Genomic DNA, 18,138 nt, shown 5'->3' with positions numbered 1-18,138 from the left:
TACGTTAAAAGTGCCCTTTGCGAGAACAACGACGTATCAGCGTTCGTTTATTGTAACGGGCTGTAATTTTTGGAACTCGCTTCCAATTGAGGTCACATCAGCTGCCACATTGGAGGAATTTCGCAATGTTTGTTTCCGGTTCTTGCAACGCTTGGAGCAAGTTAATGAGAATGAGTGAGTGTTAAATTTGAAAGATGCTGTTTGATGATGAGGTTTGAAAATGTCCTGTAATGACTATTACTACTGCTATTGTTTTTTTGGTAATAACTTTTCTTTAAGATTGCTATTATTATTACTACACGGAAAAAAAATTTCGTTCTGGTAACCTAACTGTAGAGTTACCACAGCTATACACAGTTTACTATTCGTTGTAGAGTTACAGTAACATAATGTTATTTAGTTCTGATAACTCAATGTTGTTGAGCTCTCTGAGCTCTACGGGATTGTTCTCAGAGCCAAACGGTATAGTTGGGAGCGCCCTACGTTGCGCAGTAGTGGAGTGCGCTGACATATTTCATAACCTTTTAAAATGACAAACAGAATTATTTTGTTACTCATCCATATTATTAAAAATATATGAGGATAATTAAGTTTCCAGTTTATTTATTTAAGGAAATAGGTTTTTTTTTTTTTTTTGTCAAATAGAATTTCGTTAGAACAGTTTTGTATTTGTGGTTTTTCAAGGTTCATTTGCAGTGACTGTTAATTAAATTTATTAGTTGAATATATTGTGATAAGTAATAAGTTATCGGAATACATTCAAAAGACCCCATTTAACAAAAAATAAAAATTTTTTTCGTTTATTTATCTTTTCTTGTGCATATACGGTAGTGATTTTATGTCCAATATTTATTAATATAATCAAGAAAATAAGATAATTTTGTGACGACCATATTTTTATTTTACAAATAATTTTTATTTGTAATATAAGTTCTATTATTATTTTATATCTATTATAATACTATTCTTATTTGTCATATACAATTATTGTTGGAAATATAAATTCGTTCTGTCGCATTCATTTATTAAATTATCAATGCTAAATCGTAAAAAAAATTATTAATCAGACTGCCAAAAATTTGTTATAGTCTCAGAACGATCCTGTAGAGTTGTGAGAGATAAATAACGATTAGCTCTCAGAGCTCAACGATGTAGAGTTGCAGGAGCCAAACGGTATTGTTACCATAAGAAAACGTTAACCAATTGGAACTTTTTACAACTAACTAACTACTATAGAGTTCCTATAGCAAAATTTTTTTCTCCGTGTAGTTTATTACATTGACTACTATTATCATTATTATTATGAGTTTTACTTGTATACTGTTTTCTGGTTTTTACAAGGCTAATTGTCTCAGCATCTCCGCATATACACGGAAAAAAAATCCTATGAAAAATTACTATAGTAACATCGTAATCCAGGACTAGACTTTCAGTATCTCGATTTTTACGATGCTGCCGTCTACAGAATACAATTTGAATTATTGAAAATTACGATGTTATTTAGTAAATTTTTTTTCCGTAAGAGCAAGTGAATAAGGACGCATACTATATGTTGTAATAAAAGAGAGACAGAGTCTAGTAGTTTGCGACGCCACCACCGAAAGATGACCAACTACTGTATCGAGGGTCTTATTATGTGACTGAACAGAAACTTTAGGTATTCCCTCCGATAGCGTGAGGGGATAAACCTTGGACTTGAGGCGGAGAGGACACCGGGTTCGATTCCTGGATGATACAGAATTATTTTTTCGGTGACCTTAACTTCTTTTTAATTTGAGTGATAGAAATTAACGATGTTGCATCGTATAAATTACGATGTTTGAGTTCTGGTCCGGCACTGCAATGTCCTATACTAAAAATTACGATGTTTTCATTGTAATTTTTCGTACAATTTTCTTTCCGTGTAGTCTTTTTTCAACTCTTTATTATCAACATATGCTCCGCTCTATATTATCAACACAATCTTTCAACTCTTTTATTTCCAATATATTCTCCACTCTTTTTATAATCAACATGTTCTCCACTTTTTATTATCAACATGTTCTCCGCTTTTATAATCAACATATCATTTTCGCACATAACTCTATTCTCAATGCGGCTGTGGACCGACTTGTGCTTTCTGTACTGTATTTACCCTATTCCTCACCCCTTTCTATCGGTTGTTGGAGTAGTGGCGATGGGGAAACCACAGAGAAAAACCATGCCAGTATTCGAACAACCGTCCGGGCTTGAACCCTCGCCTCACGACATGATACACGAATGAACTAACGGGATAATGACTTAGTCCGCTCGGCCATCATGCCGCTTTTACATTTACTATTAAGTAAGTGTGTTTTTCTTATAACTACCTTTGTAACTTATGTAAGAAATATGGTCGCAGGGAGCTAAGCAACATGACCGAGAAATAAATAAATAAATAAATTAATTAATTATCTTTTCTTCTATTGCAAAAATCTCTTAGCCCGAATTACCCGCAGGTAATTTACATTTTAATATAATCAACTGCACTGATAGAAGGATTTATTTGTATTGAATAATATTTGTTAATAGTTAACAAATCATTTATTAGAGACCACTTTTTAGTATTAAACAAATATTTCTTAGTATTTAAAATGATTTGTTTGTATTTAATAAATCTGATATTTATTTATTAAATATTAATAAATCTTTTTAAATACTAAGAAATATTTGTTAAGGGCTAATAAATGGCTTCTAATAAATGATTTGTTAAATATTACACTGATAGAAGGATTTCTTAGTATTTAAAAAGATTTCTTTGTATTAAAGAAATCATTTCTTAGTATTTAAAAAATATTTCTTAAATACTAAGAAATATTTTTTAAATGCTAAGAAATGATGTTTAAGAAATGATTTTTTAAATACAAAGAAATCTTCTTAAATGCTAAGAAATCCTTCTATCAGTGTAAAAAATCTTTTTAACTATAAACAAATCCTTCTATCAGTGTTGAATCAGATTTTATTTTGTAATAACTAGAAAATAAATACTACTATTGATAATATATAACTTGTAACTTTGGGCAATTGGTTCTTAGAATTTGTATTGACGTCAAAGTATTTGTTATTATTTATGATAGTATACTTTAATGTGTTTAAATTTGGAGGTGAGTCACCGACAATCCCTTAAGTGTTTATGTAATTAAAATTTTTATTATATGTCACTTCAGGCTCCTTGAGAAAAAGATTAGTGTTCATGTAATTTACAATGATATTTATCACTTTCTAGAAGGACGGTATCTTATTTCCTGCCAAAGTTTAACATAGTTCTCTGCAAATGAAATCTCCAGATGCGAATATTTTGAGTATTTATTTTTGTCATTACAATAGGCTCATTGCAAGAAATAAGTAATAGAATCTTAATCCCGAGCCTTGTGACAGCTTAGGAGTACTTGAAAAAGATGACGTAGTTTATTATCTGCACGGAGAAAAAAATATTGTTAGAATAAGGATACTTATCGTTATTCTGACTATACGCCGTATAGTCATTTTTTTTAGCGATATACGCTGTATAGCCAATTCAGCTATACAGCGTATCATCAAAATGACGATCCATATCATTATTTTAGCGTTACATTTAGTTAATTCAACTATACAGATCCTCACGTTAACGAAACAATTGCCTGTTTTGACGAAACTACATATATTTACAAGAGCTATTCTCTGCATGCTTTTTAGCCAAACAAATGAATCCTTAAATCAGAAATCCGGATTGTTATTTTAAGGAAACGTCGTTTGAGGATACGATGGATAGTCATTTTAACAATACTTTTTTTTCCGTGTGGGCTTTCAGAAATGAATTTTTAATGATTGGCCAATTACATAGAACCCTTATGGAAAATATTTATAAAAAAAAAAAAAAAGAAAAAAATTATAAAAATACATAGAGTATTTCAACAAAATATAATTTTAATTAACTAATTAAAATAATTTTTTCATTTATTTCTTATATTTTAAATGTAATATTAAATATTAAATATTATATTAATTTTAAATATTAAATATTATATTAATATATTAAAAGTATATCTTAGAATATCCAAAAAATATTTTATATATATTAAAAGTATTAAAAAAAATATTTAATTATAGTCACACAAAAAAATATATCATAATACCGATATTTTTTACATAAATTTAAAAATATATGCAATCTATATTTTTATACATATATTTATATATATATATATTTTAAAATACGAACTTACATTTTTTTTTAATATTTAAAATATATAGAATATATACAAAAATTGGTTAATTAAAAAATAGTTATTTAAAATATATAAATTTTCTATATAAATATTTTATATTTCAAAATGTTCCCTCATAGGGGCGTAACTTACAAAAACTATTTAAAAGAGTGGGAGGCCTCATCTAGTGTTACCTATAATTACGGGCCCAAAAAGCTCATTCCCCCGAGAGACTTCTAACTGTAAACGTGCAGAAATATTAAGTAATACAATCCGACGAATTCAATCCAGCAAGCATGGCTAAATTGACATTTCCTGTAAGTTTCACAAACTATTCTGCTTAAATTAATTTATTTATCAACATATTTATTAATTATAACAATTTTTATTTAAATTTTCATCAAATTTACCATCATTTTATTTTATCCAAATTTTAATTTTTTAATTTAATAATTTTAATTTAACTAACCATTAAACACACATATAAAAATTAATTAATTTATTTACTTAGAAACAATTAAATAATTTATTGAGTATGATCAATTTATTTTTTTTAATAAATATTTTTTAAGGTAAAAAATTACATTTCTTAATAATTTGGAATTATTTTTAGAACTGACTTAGTCTTACATTAATAATTTAATTTATTAATTTATTTGAAATTAAAAAAAATTTTTTTTTAAATTTAAAATCACAAAAAGTATCAAAATAAAATTTAAAGAATAATTTTAATTTAAAAAGTCCAAATAAATATTTAAAAAATTCCACTTGATATTAAAACTTATTTATAAACAGCTAATAAAATTAATAAATTAAAAAAATTTTTCTATCAGTGAATTTTTAATTAAAAAATATTTTTTTTTTTATTGAAAATAAAATAAAATTAATTTTAATAATTTCAGTTCTTGGGAATTTTCCTGCTAATTACAATTGCTACTGCCACCATCATAATTGAACCCATTCCAGACAAAAATATGACCAGACGTTCAGTCGTGATAGATTCCATAAAAAAATTAGGGGGCGGTGCTTTGGACGTCGTTGACGGTACATTCGATTTCCTCGGCAGACTTTTCGGCGTGAGCCGTAAGCCCCCAGTGCCTGTAGCGGTGAAAAAAATGGATGAACTCAGAGAGGCTATTTTGTACCACGATGACGACGAGGTGACAGACCTTCTGCTGAGGAAAAACTTCCTCAACCGCGAGATCGTTGCGGCTCGTTACTACCAGAAATTCTGGAGCGACATAAAAAGCGACATTAAGGCGAGTTTCAGCGGACCGTATCGCGATCTTTTGGTAGCTTTCGTCGAGGACAAGTACGAGTTCTTTGCCCAGGAACTATACGACGGAATTTTTGGATTATCTGGCGGAAACGTCTACGCTGGTCTGGACGTCCTTTGCAACCCTAGCGCTGAACAAATCGCCCAAATTAATAGAGCTTATAGATCAAGTGAGTAATAATTGTTTATTCTTATTTTTTATTAACGTTATCTTTTTTTTATCATTATTGTTACACTGTAAAAATTTTTTGAAGTGATTTTTAAGTGATTAAATTATTCTAGTGAAATTTACGCCGGGAAAAATTTTGCTTATATTATTAGTAAAGAAAAAAAATTTTTAAATAGTTTTTATAAGTTAAAACATTACAAAATGCGTATTTAAAGAATTTTTAAAATTAATACTAAATTTTTTCTCAATTATAAAAAATTGCATTAATATTTGTTGTTAATTTATACGAGCAGAATTTATTAATAAATTTTCTTTAAAATAATTTATTTATTAAGAAGCTTAAATAAAAATTGCCCTTAAAAATTAATTTCAGTAAAAATAAAGTAATTAATTTTAATAAAAATTTAGTCATTTAAAAAGTGAAATTTTAAATAAATTGTTAGAAATATAATTAATTAAATTATTCTAGTAAAATTTACGCTGGGAAAAATTTTGTTTTTATTCATAAAAAAAAATTGCAAAATAAATTCTTTATTTTTTAATTAAAATAAAATTTTTTCTCAATTCAGTAAAATTGCATTAATATTTCTTATTAATTTATACAACTAAAATTTATAAATAAACTTTCTTTATAATAATTTTATTAAGAAGCTTAAATAAAAATTGCCGTATAAAAATTAATTCCAGTAACACTGAAGTAATTAATTTTAATAAAAATTTAGTCAAATATTCAAAAAGTGAAATTTCAGATAAATTTTTAGAAATATTTATCAGCAATTCAGTATTTGAAAATTGTTTTAGCTTAATTAAAATTTATTTATGTATCCTTATCATTATAAATTACAATAAAATAATTTGAATTTTTTTTTAGAATTCGGACGTGAACTTACAAGCGATTTGGTCTACATACCTGACCCGAACATAAGAGCTTCAATAATGCGATTCGCTCAAGGTCAAAAAATTATTCAGTACAATTATAATCCCGCGATGGTCGAAATGTCTGGATACGACAGAAATGACGCCTATTCCAATGAACGTAAGCACCGAAAATTTATCATAATAAATAAATTAATATATCTCAAGAACTTGAAATTAATATTTTTTTGTTTAAAAAATTTACAGTTATTTGCACCAGAAACGGTCCTAAATTTTTCGCCGATCGTCTCGACGCATCTCTGAAACACGGCGACCACCGCGGCCTCACTCGTTTGATGATAGCACTCATTAATCACAATGGCTACGAAGCAGTAATGAATCATTATCAAAGCATATATAAACAATCACTATTGGATACAATAAACGTGAGTAGTATTTAATTTTTTTTACAATTTTTGTAAATAATTTCGAGCCGTATTGTATAAATTTAGCCTACAATTTTAATGAGATTTTAATTAAATATTTTTAATAATTAATTCTATTATAATCGCTTGTTTCTAAACTGACAAAATTTTTAATTAATTATTAAATTAAATTAATAATTAATAATTAAATTAAATTAGTTAATTAATTTAATTTAATAATTAAATTAATTATTAAAATTATTAATTATTAAAATTATTAATTATTAATTAATTTAATAATTGAATTAATTAATTAATAATTAAATTAAATTAAATAATTGAATTAAATTATTTTTATTTGATTTTACAGTTACACACAACCGGTGCCTACAACTATGCTCTTTTGGTAATGATTGACACGGCAGTCAATTACAAATTTGTCTAAACAGACGGCATGATTGATTTCATATAACAAAAAATAATGTGACTTTAGAACAATATGATGTACAAATAAAATAATTAAAATAAAATAATACTGCTTTTTTAAATAAAAATTTAATGAGTCTTCATTCACTTACAACTCCTTCAAAGAATTTTTTTTCAACAGGTTATGGAGCAATATCTGCCTTTTTTTGATATTGTTTAATCTTTTTACTCAATATTTGTATAGATTAAATTGATTATTCTATGCTAGGGAATTATTATTAAAATTAAAGACAATAATAATAATAATTAACGATTAATGATTAGGAAATTTATCAATTTATTTAATTATAAAATATTTTAGAGTCTTTGATTCTCAGATTTTGTTATTGATAATAATACATTAATAATTTATATTTATGATCATTTTTCTATTGCGCTGAAGATTGAAGACTGAGTCATCGTTAATTACTTACAAGTTTAGGGAATTATGATGATTGACTGCTTAAGGCTTCTTGGAAATAAATGAATAATGTAATTTCTTGATAGAAGATGAATATATTTAACAATAAAGTAATCAGACATTATTTGATAATATAAAACGAAATAATAATTTCCATGGGATAATTACATTAAATTAAACCAATAAACATTTTTTTTCATTTTTGAAATCTTATTTTTCTTTCTTTAAAATATAAATAATGGAAATATGTTTCAAAGGACGTAAAATAAGGCCTCATTTCATTATTTTAAGTATTTTTGTAAACATGAAAAATATTACGCTTATTTTACATAAAATTTTTGGGCTATTTATTAACTATCTAAATGTTCATATATTATTATGGGAATAAATTGATCGTACCGGAATAATTTTTAACTTCCCGCAAAGAAAATTGAAAATTTTCAAAAATCGGGAAGTTATTGGTTTTACCGCGTTTTTCGAAAATCGAGTTTTCATCAGATCTCGACGTTTTGAGGTCCTAGGAAGCTTTCCTGACTATTTTCACGATGATGTCCGTACGTCTGTATGTATGTGTGTGTGTGTGTGTGTGTAAGTATGTAAACCTCTTATAACTTTTGAACGGCTTGACCGATTTCATCGCGGTTGGTGTCATTCGAAAGGGCTTTGCCAAACTTAGATTTCCTGTAAGTTGGAACCAATTCGGACCAGTAGATTTCGAGAAATTGCAAAAAAAGTGACAAAAAAAGTTGTTTTTTTTTTTTTTTCATTTTTTTTAAATATCTCCAAATTGGCTAAACCGATCAACTTCAAAAACTAATCAGCTCTTAACCTTGAAATCCTGCATCGATCGCCACATAGAGCGTCAGAATCGGTTGATGCGTTTGTGAGATATCGTTGTCGAAAAAAAACCGAAAAAAGTGTTTTTTTGTAATAACTCCGAAATTTTTCATCAGATCAATTTTTTTGTTCTAAATTTTTATAGAGCTCAAAAAACCACATCGACTGCCACCTACCGCGTGAAAATCGGTTGATTTATTAAAAAATTACAGCAGTTTGAAAATTAGAAAAATCGTGTTTCATCGAATCTTCATAAGACTTTTGAGCTCGAAGAGCTCAAAATCATAGCAAAGCTATCTTTTTGAGCTCGGAAAGCTCAAAATAACACATAAATTGTATTTTTGAGCTCGATGAGCTCAAAAACGTCATAAGTGCAATTTTCAGCGCCTAGGTATGGAATTAGCGGTAAGTTGCAGGGATGGCCTTCAGGGTCAACCGTTTTTCTAATTTTTTTTTTTATTATTTAAAGTAACACACTTAAGACTTTCTCAATTAATATGAGCGTTCAATTCACTGTCGTTAAATTATTATTCATAAAAAATTAATAAATCACTGTGTATTTTTTTGTATATCTATCTATACATTTTATTATAGTATTTTTTTCCTCAACTTCGAATTATGGCGCCACTAAACCATACACGGAGAGAAAAATATGGAAATCATTCCTATAATTTTAATGAAATGTTTTCCTATACCATTTTAGGAGCGATTACTTAAATTATAGGAATTGTACCCATAATTTTTGGGAAATGTTGCTATAATTATGGGAATGGTTCCTATAATTATAGAAACGATACCTATAATTATAACTGTAATATCGGCATGATTCCCATAATATATAGGAATGGTTCCCATAATATATAGGAATAGTTTCTATAATATTATAGAAACCATTCCCATAATATTATAGCGATGATGCCTAATAATATTGAGATATTTATCATTACAACTCAAGTTATTTGTGACTTCGATGACCACTTTGATGCATTTGAAATTATTAGTAATTTCGATAATTTTACTTGCTTCCTAATAACATCATTTAAAATATGTAAAATAAGTGATATTGTTCATATAAATGATAAAAGTTACATACCCAAAAGGTGGATTTAATAAATATTCAACGTATATATTGTAAATAAATAATTTGTTTTAAAAATAAAATGAAATTGTAAAAATAAACAATGAATTTTCATATCTACTTTGCTCCTCTAATTGTATAGTGAGAAAATATCCCTTTTATTAGAGAAACTTTAGAATTGCTACAATATTTTTCAATATTATCTAACACAATAATAACTGAGTTGGAATAAACAATTTAAGATTAAGTAAACACGTGAATGAAAATTATGAAAAATAAATATTTTCACTCTAGTGAAAGATCAATTTTTATTTACAAAAAAAAATTTATTAGCAAAAAAATATATAATAATTACGTTATATTTTTTATGTGATTGCTCCATCATTATGAACATAAATATTTTTCTATTATTATGTGCGTCATTCCTATAATATTATAGGAACCATTCCCATAATATATTGAAGCTATTCCATTATTGTATAGGAATGTTTCCAACAAATTATGGGTATGGTTCCCATAATGAGCATAGGATTGATACCTATAATGATCATTTTATTATAGGAATCATTCCCATAATTTTTGGAAAGGTTCCTATAAATTTCTCTCCGTGTAGCAGAGTTTTTTATTATTTTGCTTTTTATATTTTATTTTAATCAATTTTATTGTGAAAAATGAGATTATGAGGTGTGTACTTTTGGATTTTCCAAACTTTTTTTGATCTTTGCCACAATTGTAGACAAAATGAAGCTTGCATAAAGAAAGGAAATAATAAAAGTAACTTTTCTGGGTATTATTCGAAAGTTTATACACACCGTCTTAGATAGCAATCCCGGGTACAAGGTCTTCACCCTCGGTATGTTAATTAACAGTATAAGCTTCTGGGGCGCAGGAAGCCTTTCCACCTCCTTTTATACATAACTAATTAGCGAACTTGGTATTCAGAGTATTTTCTTCCTTTTGCTCGATATACTCCCGACCATTTGTTAACCAACCTACTAATTTTGAACACACACTACCGCCCCCTTCCCTTTATCTCTACCTTCAGTGGCTCTTTTTTAGTTTAATAACCTCCGCATTTAACATTTTTTAAAATTTTATTATTAAGGAAGTTCAAGCGTAAGTAATGAGTCAAAATAATGTTAAAATTTTTTTTTAATTTTAGCCTTCCCAATATTCGTTAAAATTCTTTATTTCAATTTAAAATAATTTAAACAATTTAATAATTGATGATTTTGATTTATTTAATAAAGTAAAGTAATAAAATGACTTTGGTATTTATTACTTGCCGGAATAAATAAACAGATTTGGCAATAGCGCGCTTGATTATACCCACAACAGAGACGTGGATGAGTGTGTGAGTTAAACATTTCTCTCTCTGTAACTATATTTCTATCCTTTTCTTTTTTCTCAGCTGTTAACGCGATGTTGTCAAATCTTTATTCGAATAAATGGCTGACGATAAACGAGTTACAAACATAAAATTTGACATTAAATATTTCAAAAATTATATCGATAATGTATTATTATTAAATTGTTTTTATATTTTGCAATAATCCAAGTTTCTTGTGTATAGTTTTTTATCCGTTAAAGTTGGGAGATTAATATTGAAAAAAATAATTAAAGTCTCGACAAAATTTTGTCCGCCATAAGAGCCCGTGTATAAGGAGATAAAATATGTGATTTTTAAAATTTAATATCTAAGTAACTAAACGGTGAATCTCTTTTAAATTTTAGGATTAGATAAATGACGTATTTATTTATACGTATATTTGATTTCAAAGCTCAAAAATGGAAATTATTTTTTACATTAGATTCGCTCGAACTTACTTAAGAATAAAATTTTTGAATAGAAAACGTTGATATTAAATGAGTGTTTTTTCATGCCGTCTAGGTCAAATAACTAGTAGATGTTGTTCAAGTCAAGAGATGGATACTTCCATCTTCCCTTATTGGTTGAGAGATATCCTCTCTGTTCATAAGTTCGATGGAAATCCATCAAACTTGAATACTAGTAAAGCTGTAAGCTTGTAGTATCCATTCGAGTACTAAAGATGTTAATTAATTGAAAGAAATTATTTTGAATGAGAGTAAAGACAGACTTTTGAAAAAATAAATGAGGTTGGTTGCCAAGCCAGGAATCGAACCTGGATCTCCCTGATAACATGTCAGGAGCTCTACCAGTTAAGCTACCGGGCCCCTTCCACCTTCTCTTGTCATTAGCAAAAAAGTAGTAATTAGGTGTAACTTAGGTGTAACTTAGGTGTAAATTAGGAGTAAATTTGCTACTTGCTACTTGTTGCTTGCTACTTAATATTAAAAATACATTAGAAATAAACTCTCTTTGTTGCTGTAAGATGGACAGCGGGGTTGTAGGTCCACCTCAGTATACCCCTCCCGTGCGGTGTGCTTTCATGCAGGGACATGTATACGGTCAGTAGCAAAAAAGTAGTAATTAGGTGTAACTTAGGTGTAAATTAGGAGTAAATTTGCTACTTGCTACTTGTTACTTGCTACTTAATATTAAAAATACATTAGAAATAAACTTTTTTTTTTTTTTTTTGGCCCCTTCTCTTGACTTGAACAACATCTACTAGTTATTTGACCTAAACGGCATGAAAAAACACTCATTATATATATACAATTCGGTCATGAAAACACCTTTAGTAATTTAATAATAATGCCTAAATAAAGGTACTACTACCATCATAGTACGTAACTCGGGTAAAAGGGAAGGGATAGTAAAGTAAGTATTGAGAGTATAAGAATGGACTGAGAAAGGTGGATGGTGGAAGGGGCCCGGTAGCTTAACTGGTAGAGCTCCTGACATGTTATCAGGGAGATCCAGGTTCGATTCCTGGCTTGGCAACCAACCCCATTTATTTTTTCGAAAGTCTGTCTTTACTCTCATTCAAAATAATTTCTTTCAATTAATTAACATCTTTAGTACTCGAATGGATACTACAAGCTTACAGCTTTACTAGTATTCAAGTTTGATGGATTTCCATCGACCTTATGTACAGAGAGGATATCTCTCAACCAATAAGGGAAGATGGAAGTATCCATCTCTTGACTTGAACAACATCTACTAGTTATTTGACCTAGACGGCATGAAAAAACACTCATTATATATATATATACAATTCGGTCATGAAAACACCTTTAGTAAGTTGATATTAAATTTATAAAATAAAAATTAACTATTTGAGCGCTGAATTATAAATTTTAATTAATTTTTAAATTATTATTATAAAAATATAATTAATAATGATAATTATTTTAGATTGATTATCAATAATGATATTATTTTGATAGTTGCGAGAAATAATTAATATAATATTAATTTTTTTCAAAAGATAAAAGCCATTGAAAATGCATTAACAATAATAATTAATTAATTTAACAAAAAGAGGATTATTAAAATAATCCGAAGCTAATTGTACGTTCAAAAAGTTAATTATAAATATTAAAGTCATAAATGCCTGTTAGATTATGAAATAATTAAATTAATAATGGTATTTCGGGTGTAGAGTAAAACAATTAGCGTATTCGTTAATTATCTGTTGGTGAATAAAACATTCAATAATCTATTATGCATACATATTTAATAAATACGTACATGTATATAGATGTGTAGATGTGAATGTGTAAATAAATACATGAACGGGATGTACGTATATAAATAATAAATAGAAGAACGTGCGAGAGCACTCAAACTACCGGCGATTAGTTAGGATCGATTTTATTACCAGCCCGATAAATAAGTGAGGGTGTTTCAAGCGCATTTACTCACCCGATCGCACCACGCACATTGTTTACGCACACAATAAACGTTAATAACCTTTTGTGAGGCATTTAATTTAATCCTGTCAATTAATATTTTTAATTTTTAGATTTTTTTTTAATAATTTATTTTGAATTTTTAATAATAATAATAACAATAATATTTCTTTGTGAAAAAATTGGTTAATATCATTATATCGCCATATATGGCGACAAATGGCTTAATATGGCTATATCAGTCTATTCAAGATGATAATACAATAATTTACTTCATTATTTGTTAATTAACATTTTATATCAATAATGAAAGTTTCATGCCATCTTAGTCAAATGACTAGTGGATCTAATTCAAGCCGAGAGATGGACACTTCCATCTTCCCTATTGGTCGAGAGACATCCTCTCTGTACATAAGTTCGATGGAAATCCATCAAACTTGAATACTAGTAAAGCTGGAAGCTTGTAGTATCTATTCGAGTACACTGTAAAAAAAAACCGGTGTGAGTCCATGCGGTGTACGGTGTTAAAAATTCCGGTGTTAAATTCAACACCAAAATCGGTGTAGCACTAACACCGTTCGCGGTGTAAATTTTTTTTTCGGTGTTAAGTCGGTGTTATAAATTTTCCAGTATTGATAATATTTGAATTAACACAATTTTTATAATTAAACTTTTTATGCTTAATAATTAAAAATAAATAATCAAAAAAAGTTAATATCCATCGATTATATTTAATGTTACAAATATTGCTTAGAATTTCTAGTAAAGTCAAAAACATTAATTTCAGTTTACAAAATAAATTCTAAAAGTTAATTCTTTAGTAGTGAGAAGATTTAGAGACCATACGCCATCTGTTGGAGCTTTTCAACACTAAATTTCATAAATAAATTATATATGGCCATATCAAGCCATATATGTTCTGATATACCCATATATGACATGATATATGGCCAATTTTATATTACAAACATATATGGTAATATTAAAAAACTTTTTTCGTGAATAAAATAATTTTATTTTCTCCAATTTGAGCAAAATATTATTTTTATTTTTTATAATAAAAAATTTAAGTTTTATTAAAAATAAAACTTATATTAAAAACTTTTGATTAAATCAAAAAAATTAAAAATAAATTTATGCAAGGAAATTTTTGAGAAAACTCATTCTAACTTACAACGATAATAATAATAGTTATAATTAATATAATACAATATTAACCAGTATCAAAATATAGACTCGAAATTAGTACAAGAGAACAGTGACAATCATAGGAGCGTGTATAACGACGTAACATTCTAGCGTATATTATTAACGTGTAATTGAATGCCCGTAAGCTTGCACTGGGAATATTCTATTGTGTAAAGTCGCGTGCGCGCCGCAAGTTAATTAAGAGCCTCTAATGAACCCGCCCGCGCAAACGACGTACCCTTACTTCTTGCCTCTTACCTCAGCTTCTATACCAACACCGCCGGCGTCTCAATCGATTTATTTTGAATCTTACATTGAGCTACCCCCATTCGCTTTCTTCTTTTTTTTTTTTATTGGTGAATTTTAATAACAATTTACAATCCATTTGTTGAACAATAAAGCTAAAATTTGTCACTAAAATAATCCGAGAATCAGACTTGAAATTTCGCTTCAAAGTAAAGGAGAACCCGTTAAAGTACTAACCCCTTTACGTTATTATACATAATATAATGTAAGACTGAAGTAACAAAGCCGATAAATGCACAAAGACAAAGACAGCGGTATTAATAAAGTTTATTATTAAAGAGAAGATAAAATTTTATTGGATATTATTTTTATTTAATAATCACCCCATCGACGTCCTCGTGGCTTTACAAACAGTTAAGATTAACTTTTATTGGAGTAATTAATTTTAAACCGAATGAGAACGAGAGGAGGAACAAAGACCGGTAATAATAGTAACAAAGAGGGAAAATAACTAAATAAAAGTCGTTATTCCACCCTCGAGCTTCTCCGCCTCTTATTTATACTTTATACTATTCTATCGCGTTGTATTGTTCTTATCTATTGATGCTTTCAAGATACTTTTTTTTTAATAAAAGCTTTGTATTTTGTTGTTTATAAATTTTTTAATTGTCGAAATTTTGAAAAAATATTTGATTATTTGAAGATATGACTAATTAATTTAATTTTTAATAAAAATTCAGTCTATCCTTGGTTCATAAAATAAAATAAAGACTTATATTTATAAAATTAATAATTTTAGCAATTATTTATTTCAAATTTTTTGTCTAAATAAAACTTCATAAAATTTTTTTTTTAAATAAATTTAATAAAAATAACTTGAGTTTAAATTTTTATATAATTTTTAGTAAGATAATTTTTTAATTTCATTTTTTTTCTTAAAGAGTCTTGTAAGCGTTTAAAAATTTTTTTTTTAATTGCAAGAGTCGATAAATTAAATAGATATTTAAAAATAAATTTTAAATTGATTATTAAAGTTTCTTTTTTATTTAATTTATACATTGGATAAATTAATATTCATTAAAATAAATAATAAATTAATAAATAACTCAAAAAAAAATTTTATTAATTTTTCACTTCATTATTTTTTAATCGGTAAAAATTAATGGTACTTTTTTATATTTTAATTGTAGATAATTAAATGAGTTATTGAATGAATTGTAATTAAATCAGGATTAATGAAGAAAAAAAAGAAAAAATTATTAATTTGGAAATGTAAAAAATAAAAAGTATAGAATTGTAAGAAATTAAAGTCGAAAAGTTAAATTGCAGATATAGAAAAAAAATAAAAGGTTTTAAGTGTGTTGTAAATAGTGGGAGACGTGTAAGCGAGAGTAGCAACATGGTGGCTGTGGAGTAAGCTGAGGTCGACGCAATTAGGGGTATTAATTAGCGAGTACTTGATGTTTCATCTCGACGCATCCCTCTCTTTTCATCCCGCTCTAAAGTGCGTTGGCATTGACAGGGCAATACGGACAAAGGCTCGTATGGCTAATTACATGGTTTTATGTCATAACAGGGGTGCGGTTCCCAGCATCGCCCTCCTCAGCGCTTGTTAATCATCAATCCTAATTATAATTAACTTATTCTGCTGAAAAATCCATTGATTTGAGGTATAGTAATTAATTTTAAAAAGTAATTTGTTCAAAAAAAATATTTTGTCGGAAATTTCACTTTGTTCCATCGAGGTTTTTAGTTTGAATTAATTTATGGATTGAATAATTAAAAGGAAAAGAACAACGTTCAAGAATTTTAATAATTTTTTAACAAGATACAAATATATTTCACCGATTTTTCTCATTTTTGAAATCATTTAAAATATGTTTAATTTTTTATAATTAGTTTAAATAAAAATTTTGTTTCTTTTGTAATATTTTTAATGAAGAAACTTGAATAGAGAATATAAAATTGTGAAAGGAAAATAAAATTGTTAAAATTTTTTTCTGCACTGATAAAAAAATTAACTTGACTCAAGAGCCAAAATCTTGAGCCAAGAATACCATTTTGAAGACAATGACTTTCTTGAGTCAAGAGAATAAATTCTTGAGACAAGAAAAATTTACTTAAATCAAGAATAATTTTTTGACTTAAGAATTAATTCTCTTGACTCAAGAAAATCATTTTCTTCAAAATGGTATTTTTGGCTCAAGATTTTGGCTTTTGAGTCAAATTAATTTTTTTATCAGTGTGTGCTATTAATTTTTAGTACATCATATACTGAAAAAATTAACTTGATTCAAAAGTCTTGATCTAGGATAATAATTTGAATCATATTTTATTTATATATTATTTATTATAATTTTTTCCATGCATTTATCATACTGTAAAACTTCTTCCGAAACATACTGCATCTTTTTGTACACTTGAATCAAGACAAAAAATTCTCAAATTAAAGAAAATTTTCCGATTTAAGAAATTTTTTACTCAAAGCAAGAAGATTAAATTCTTCAAAATTATTTACTTGACTTAAGCAAATTTTTTTTTCTGCGTATAAATTTTCCGTCCATTATCTAATTAGTTTTTTAACTTGGATATAAAAAAAATGTCTCCCTATTTATTCAATCAAAAATAATTTAGCAAGATTGAAAAAATAAAACTCGCCGTCTACGAAAAAAAAAAAAAAAAAAAAAAAAAACATTAGGTATGTTTTCTATTCTATAAGCAATTCGATAAACTTTCGAGCCCCGATGTGTGAAAACAAGAGGCCACCCCAATCGGAGTTTTTACCGACTGGACCAGGTTCTAAGTTACAGCACCTATCCTCACAACATGTCGCCTGTGTTTTACAAACTTTTCAATGTTTTTTTGTCCAAATATATGTTTCTTCGGAACTCATAACTTTTGAGTATACAGTACATTTATTAGCTCCCTATATGATGTATATAATATATAATATGTTATATGTAACAGAACGCGAGTCACATATAATATCGACTGGAGTCGTTCTGTTGGCAACTGACAGGTTTTATTGTCAATACTTAATAATTTTTTTATTGGCCCTCTTCATCCCCAGGCGGACTGATATGCCCAAAATATCGCGAGAAGGAACGTACGAAGGCGCGAGAATCGAGAATGAAATTTAGTAATCGCGCCGGAGGGTTAACGTGTTGCGGCGCAGTTAACGAGTGCGGTAGACCGA

The 18,138-nt window shown here is 27.6% G+C and overlaps 1 protein-coding gene and 1 long non-coding RNA gene across 2 annotated transcripts; both read left to right on the top strand.

Moving 5' to 3' along the window:
* The first annotated feature begins 3,183 nt into the window (after positions 1 to 3,183).
* LOC123267175 lies at positions 3,184 to 13,633 on the top strand. The gene is made up of 3 exons (XR_006509992.1): positions 3,184 to 3,251; positions 9,609 to 9,614; positions 13,622 to 13,633. It is a non-coding gene; the product is annotated as an uncharacterized LOC123267175 (long non-coding RNA).
* Positions 4,390 to 12,450, top strand: LOC123267173 (annexin A2-B-like). Its single transcript, XM_044731713.1, has 7 exons — positions 4,390 to 4,522; positions 5,108 to 5,651; positions 6,522 to 6,686; positions 6,773 to 6,951; positions 7,301 to 7,386; positions 11,934 to 11,940; positions 12,434 to 12,450. Exons 1-5 carry the CDS (start codon positions 4,502 to 4,504, stop codon positions 7,373 to 7,375), a joined length of 984 nt encoding a protein of 327 aa, XP_044587648.1. The 5' UTR covers positions 4,390 to 4,501; the 3' UTR covers positions 7,376 to 7,386; positions 11,934 to 11,940; positions 12,434 to 12,450.
* Positions 13,634 to 18,138: the final 4,505 nt, after the last annotated feature.

This window comes from Cotesia glomerata, linkage group LG6 (genome assembly GCF_020080835.1).
Source record: "Cotesia glomerata isolate CgM1 linkage group LG6, MPM_Cglom_v2.3, whole genome shotgun sequence".
Taxonomy (NCBI): domain Eukaryota; kingdom Metazoa; phylum Arthropoda; class Insecta; order Hymenoptera; family Braconidae; genus Cotesia; species Cotesia glomerata.
The sequence above is the reverse complement of the archived record's forward strand: the minus strand, read 5'-3'. Positions and strand labels throughout refer to the sequence as shown.

Bases quoted from the DNA above. Each gene is read 5' to 3' on its own strand.
- LOC123267173 (XM_044731713.1), top strand. From the start codon at position 4,502: ATGGCTAAATTGACATTTCCT. The intron at 5,652-6,521 runs GTGAGTAATAAT...ATTTTTTTTTAG, and splicing joins TAATAGAGCTTATAGATCAA to AATTCGGACGTGAACTTACA. The intron at 6,687-6,772 runs GTAAGCACCGAA...AAAAATTTACAG, and splicing joins TGACGCCTATTCCAATGAAC to TTATTTGCACCAGAAACGGT.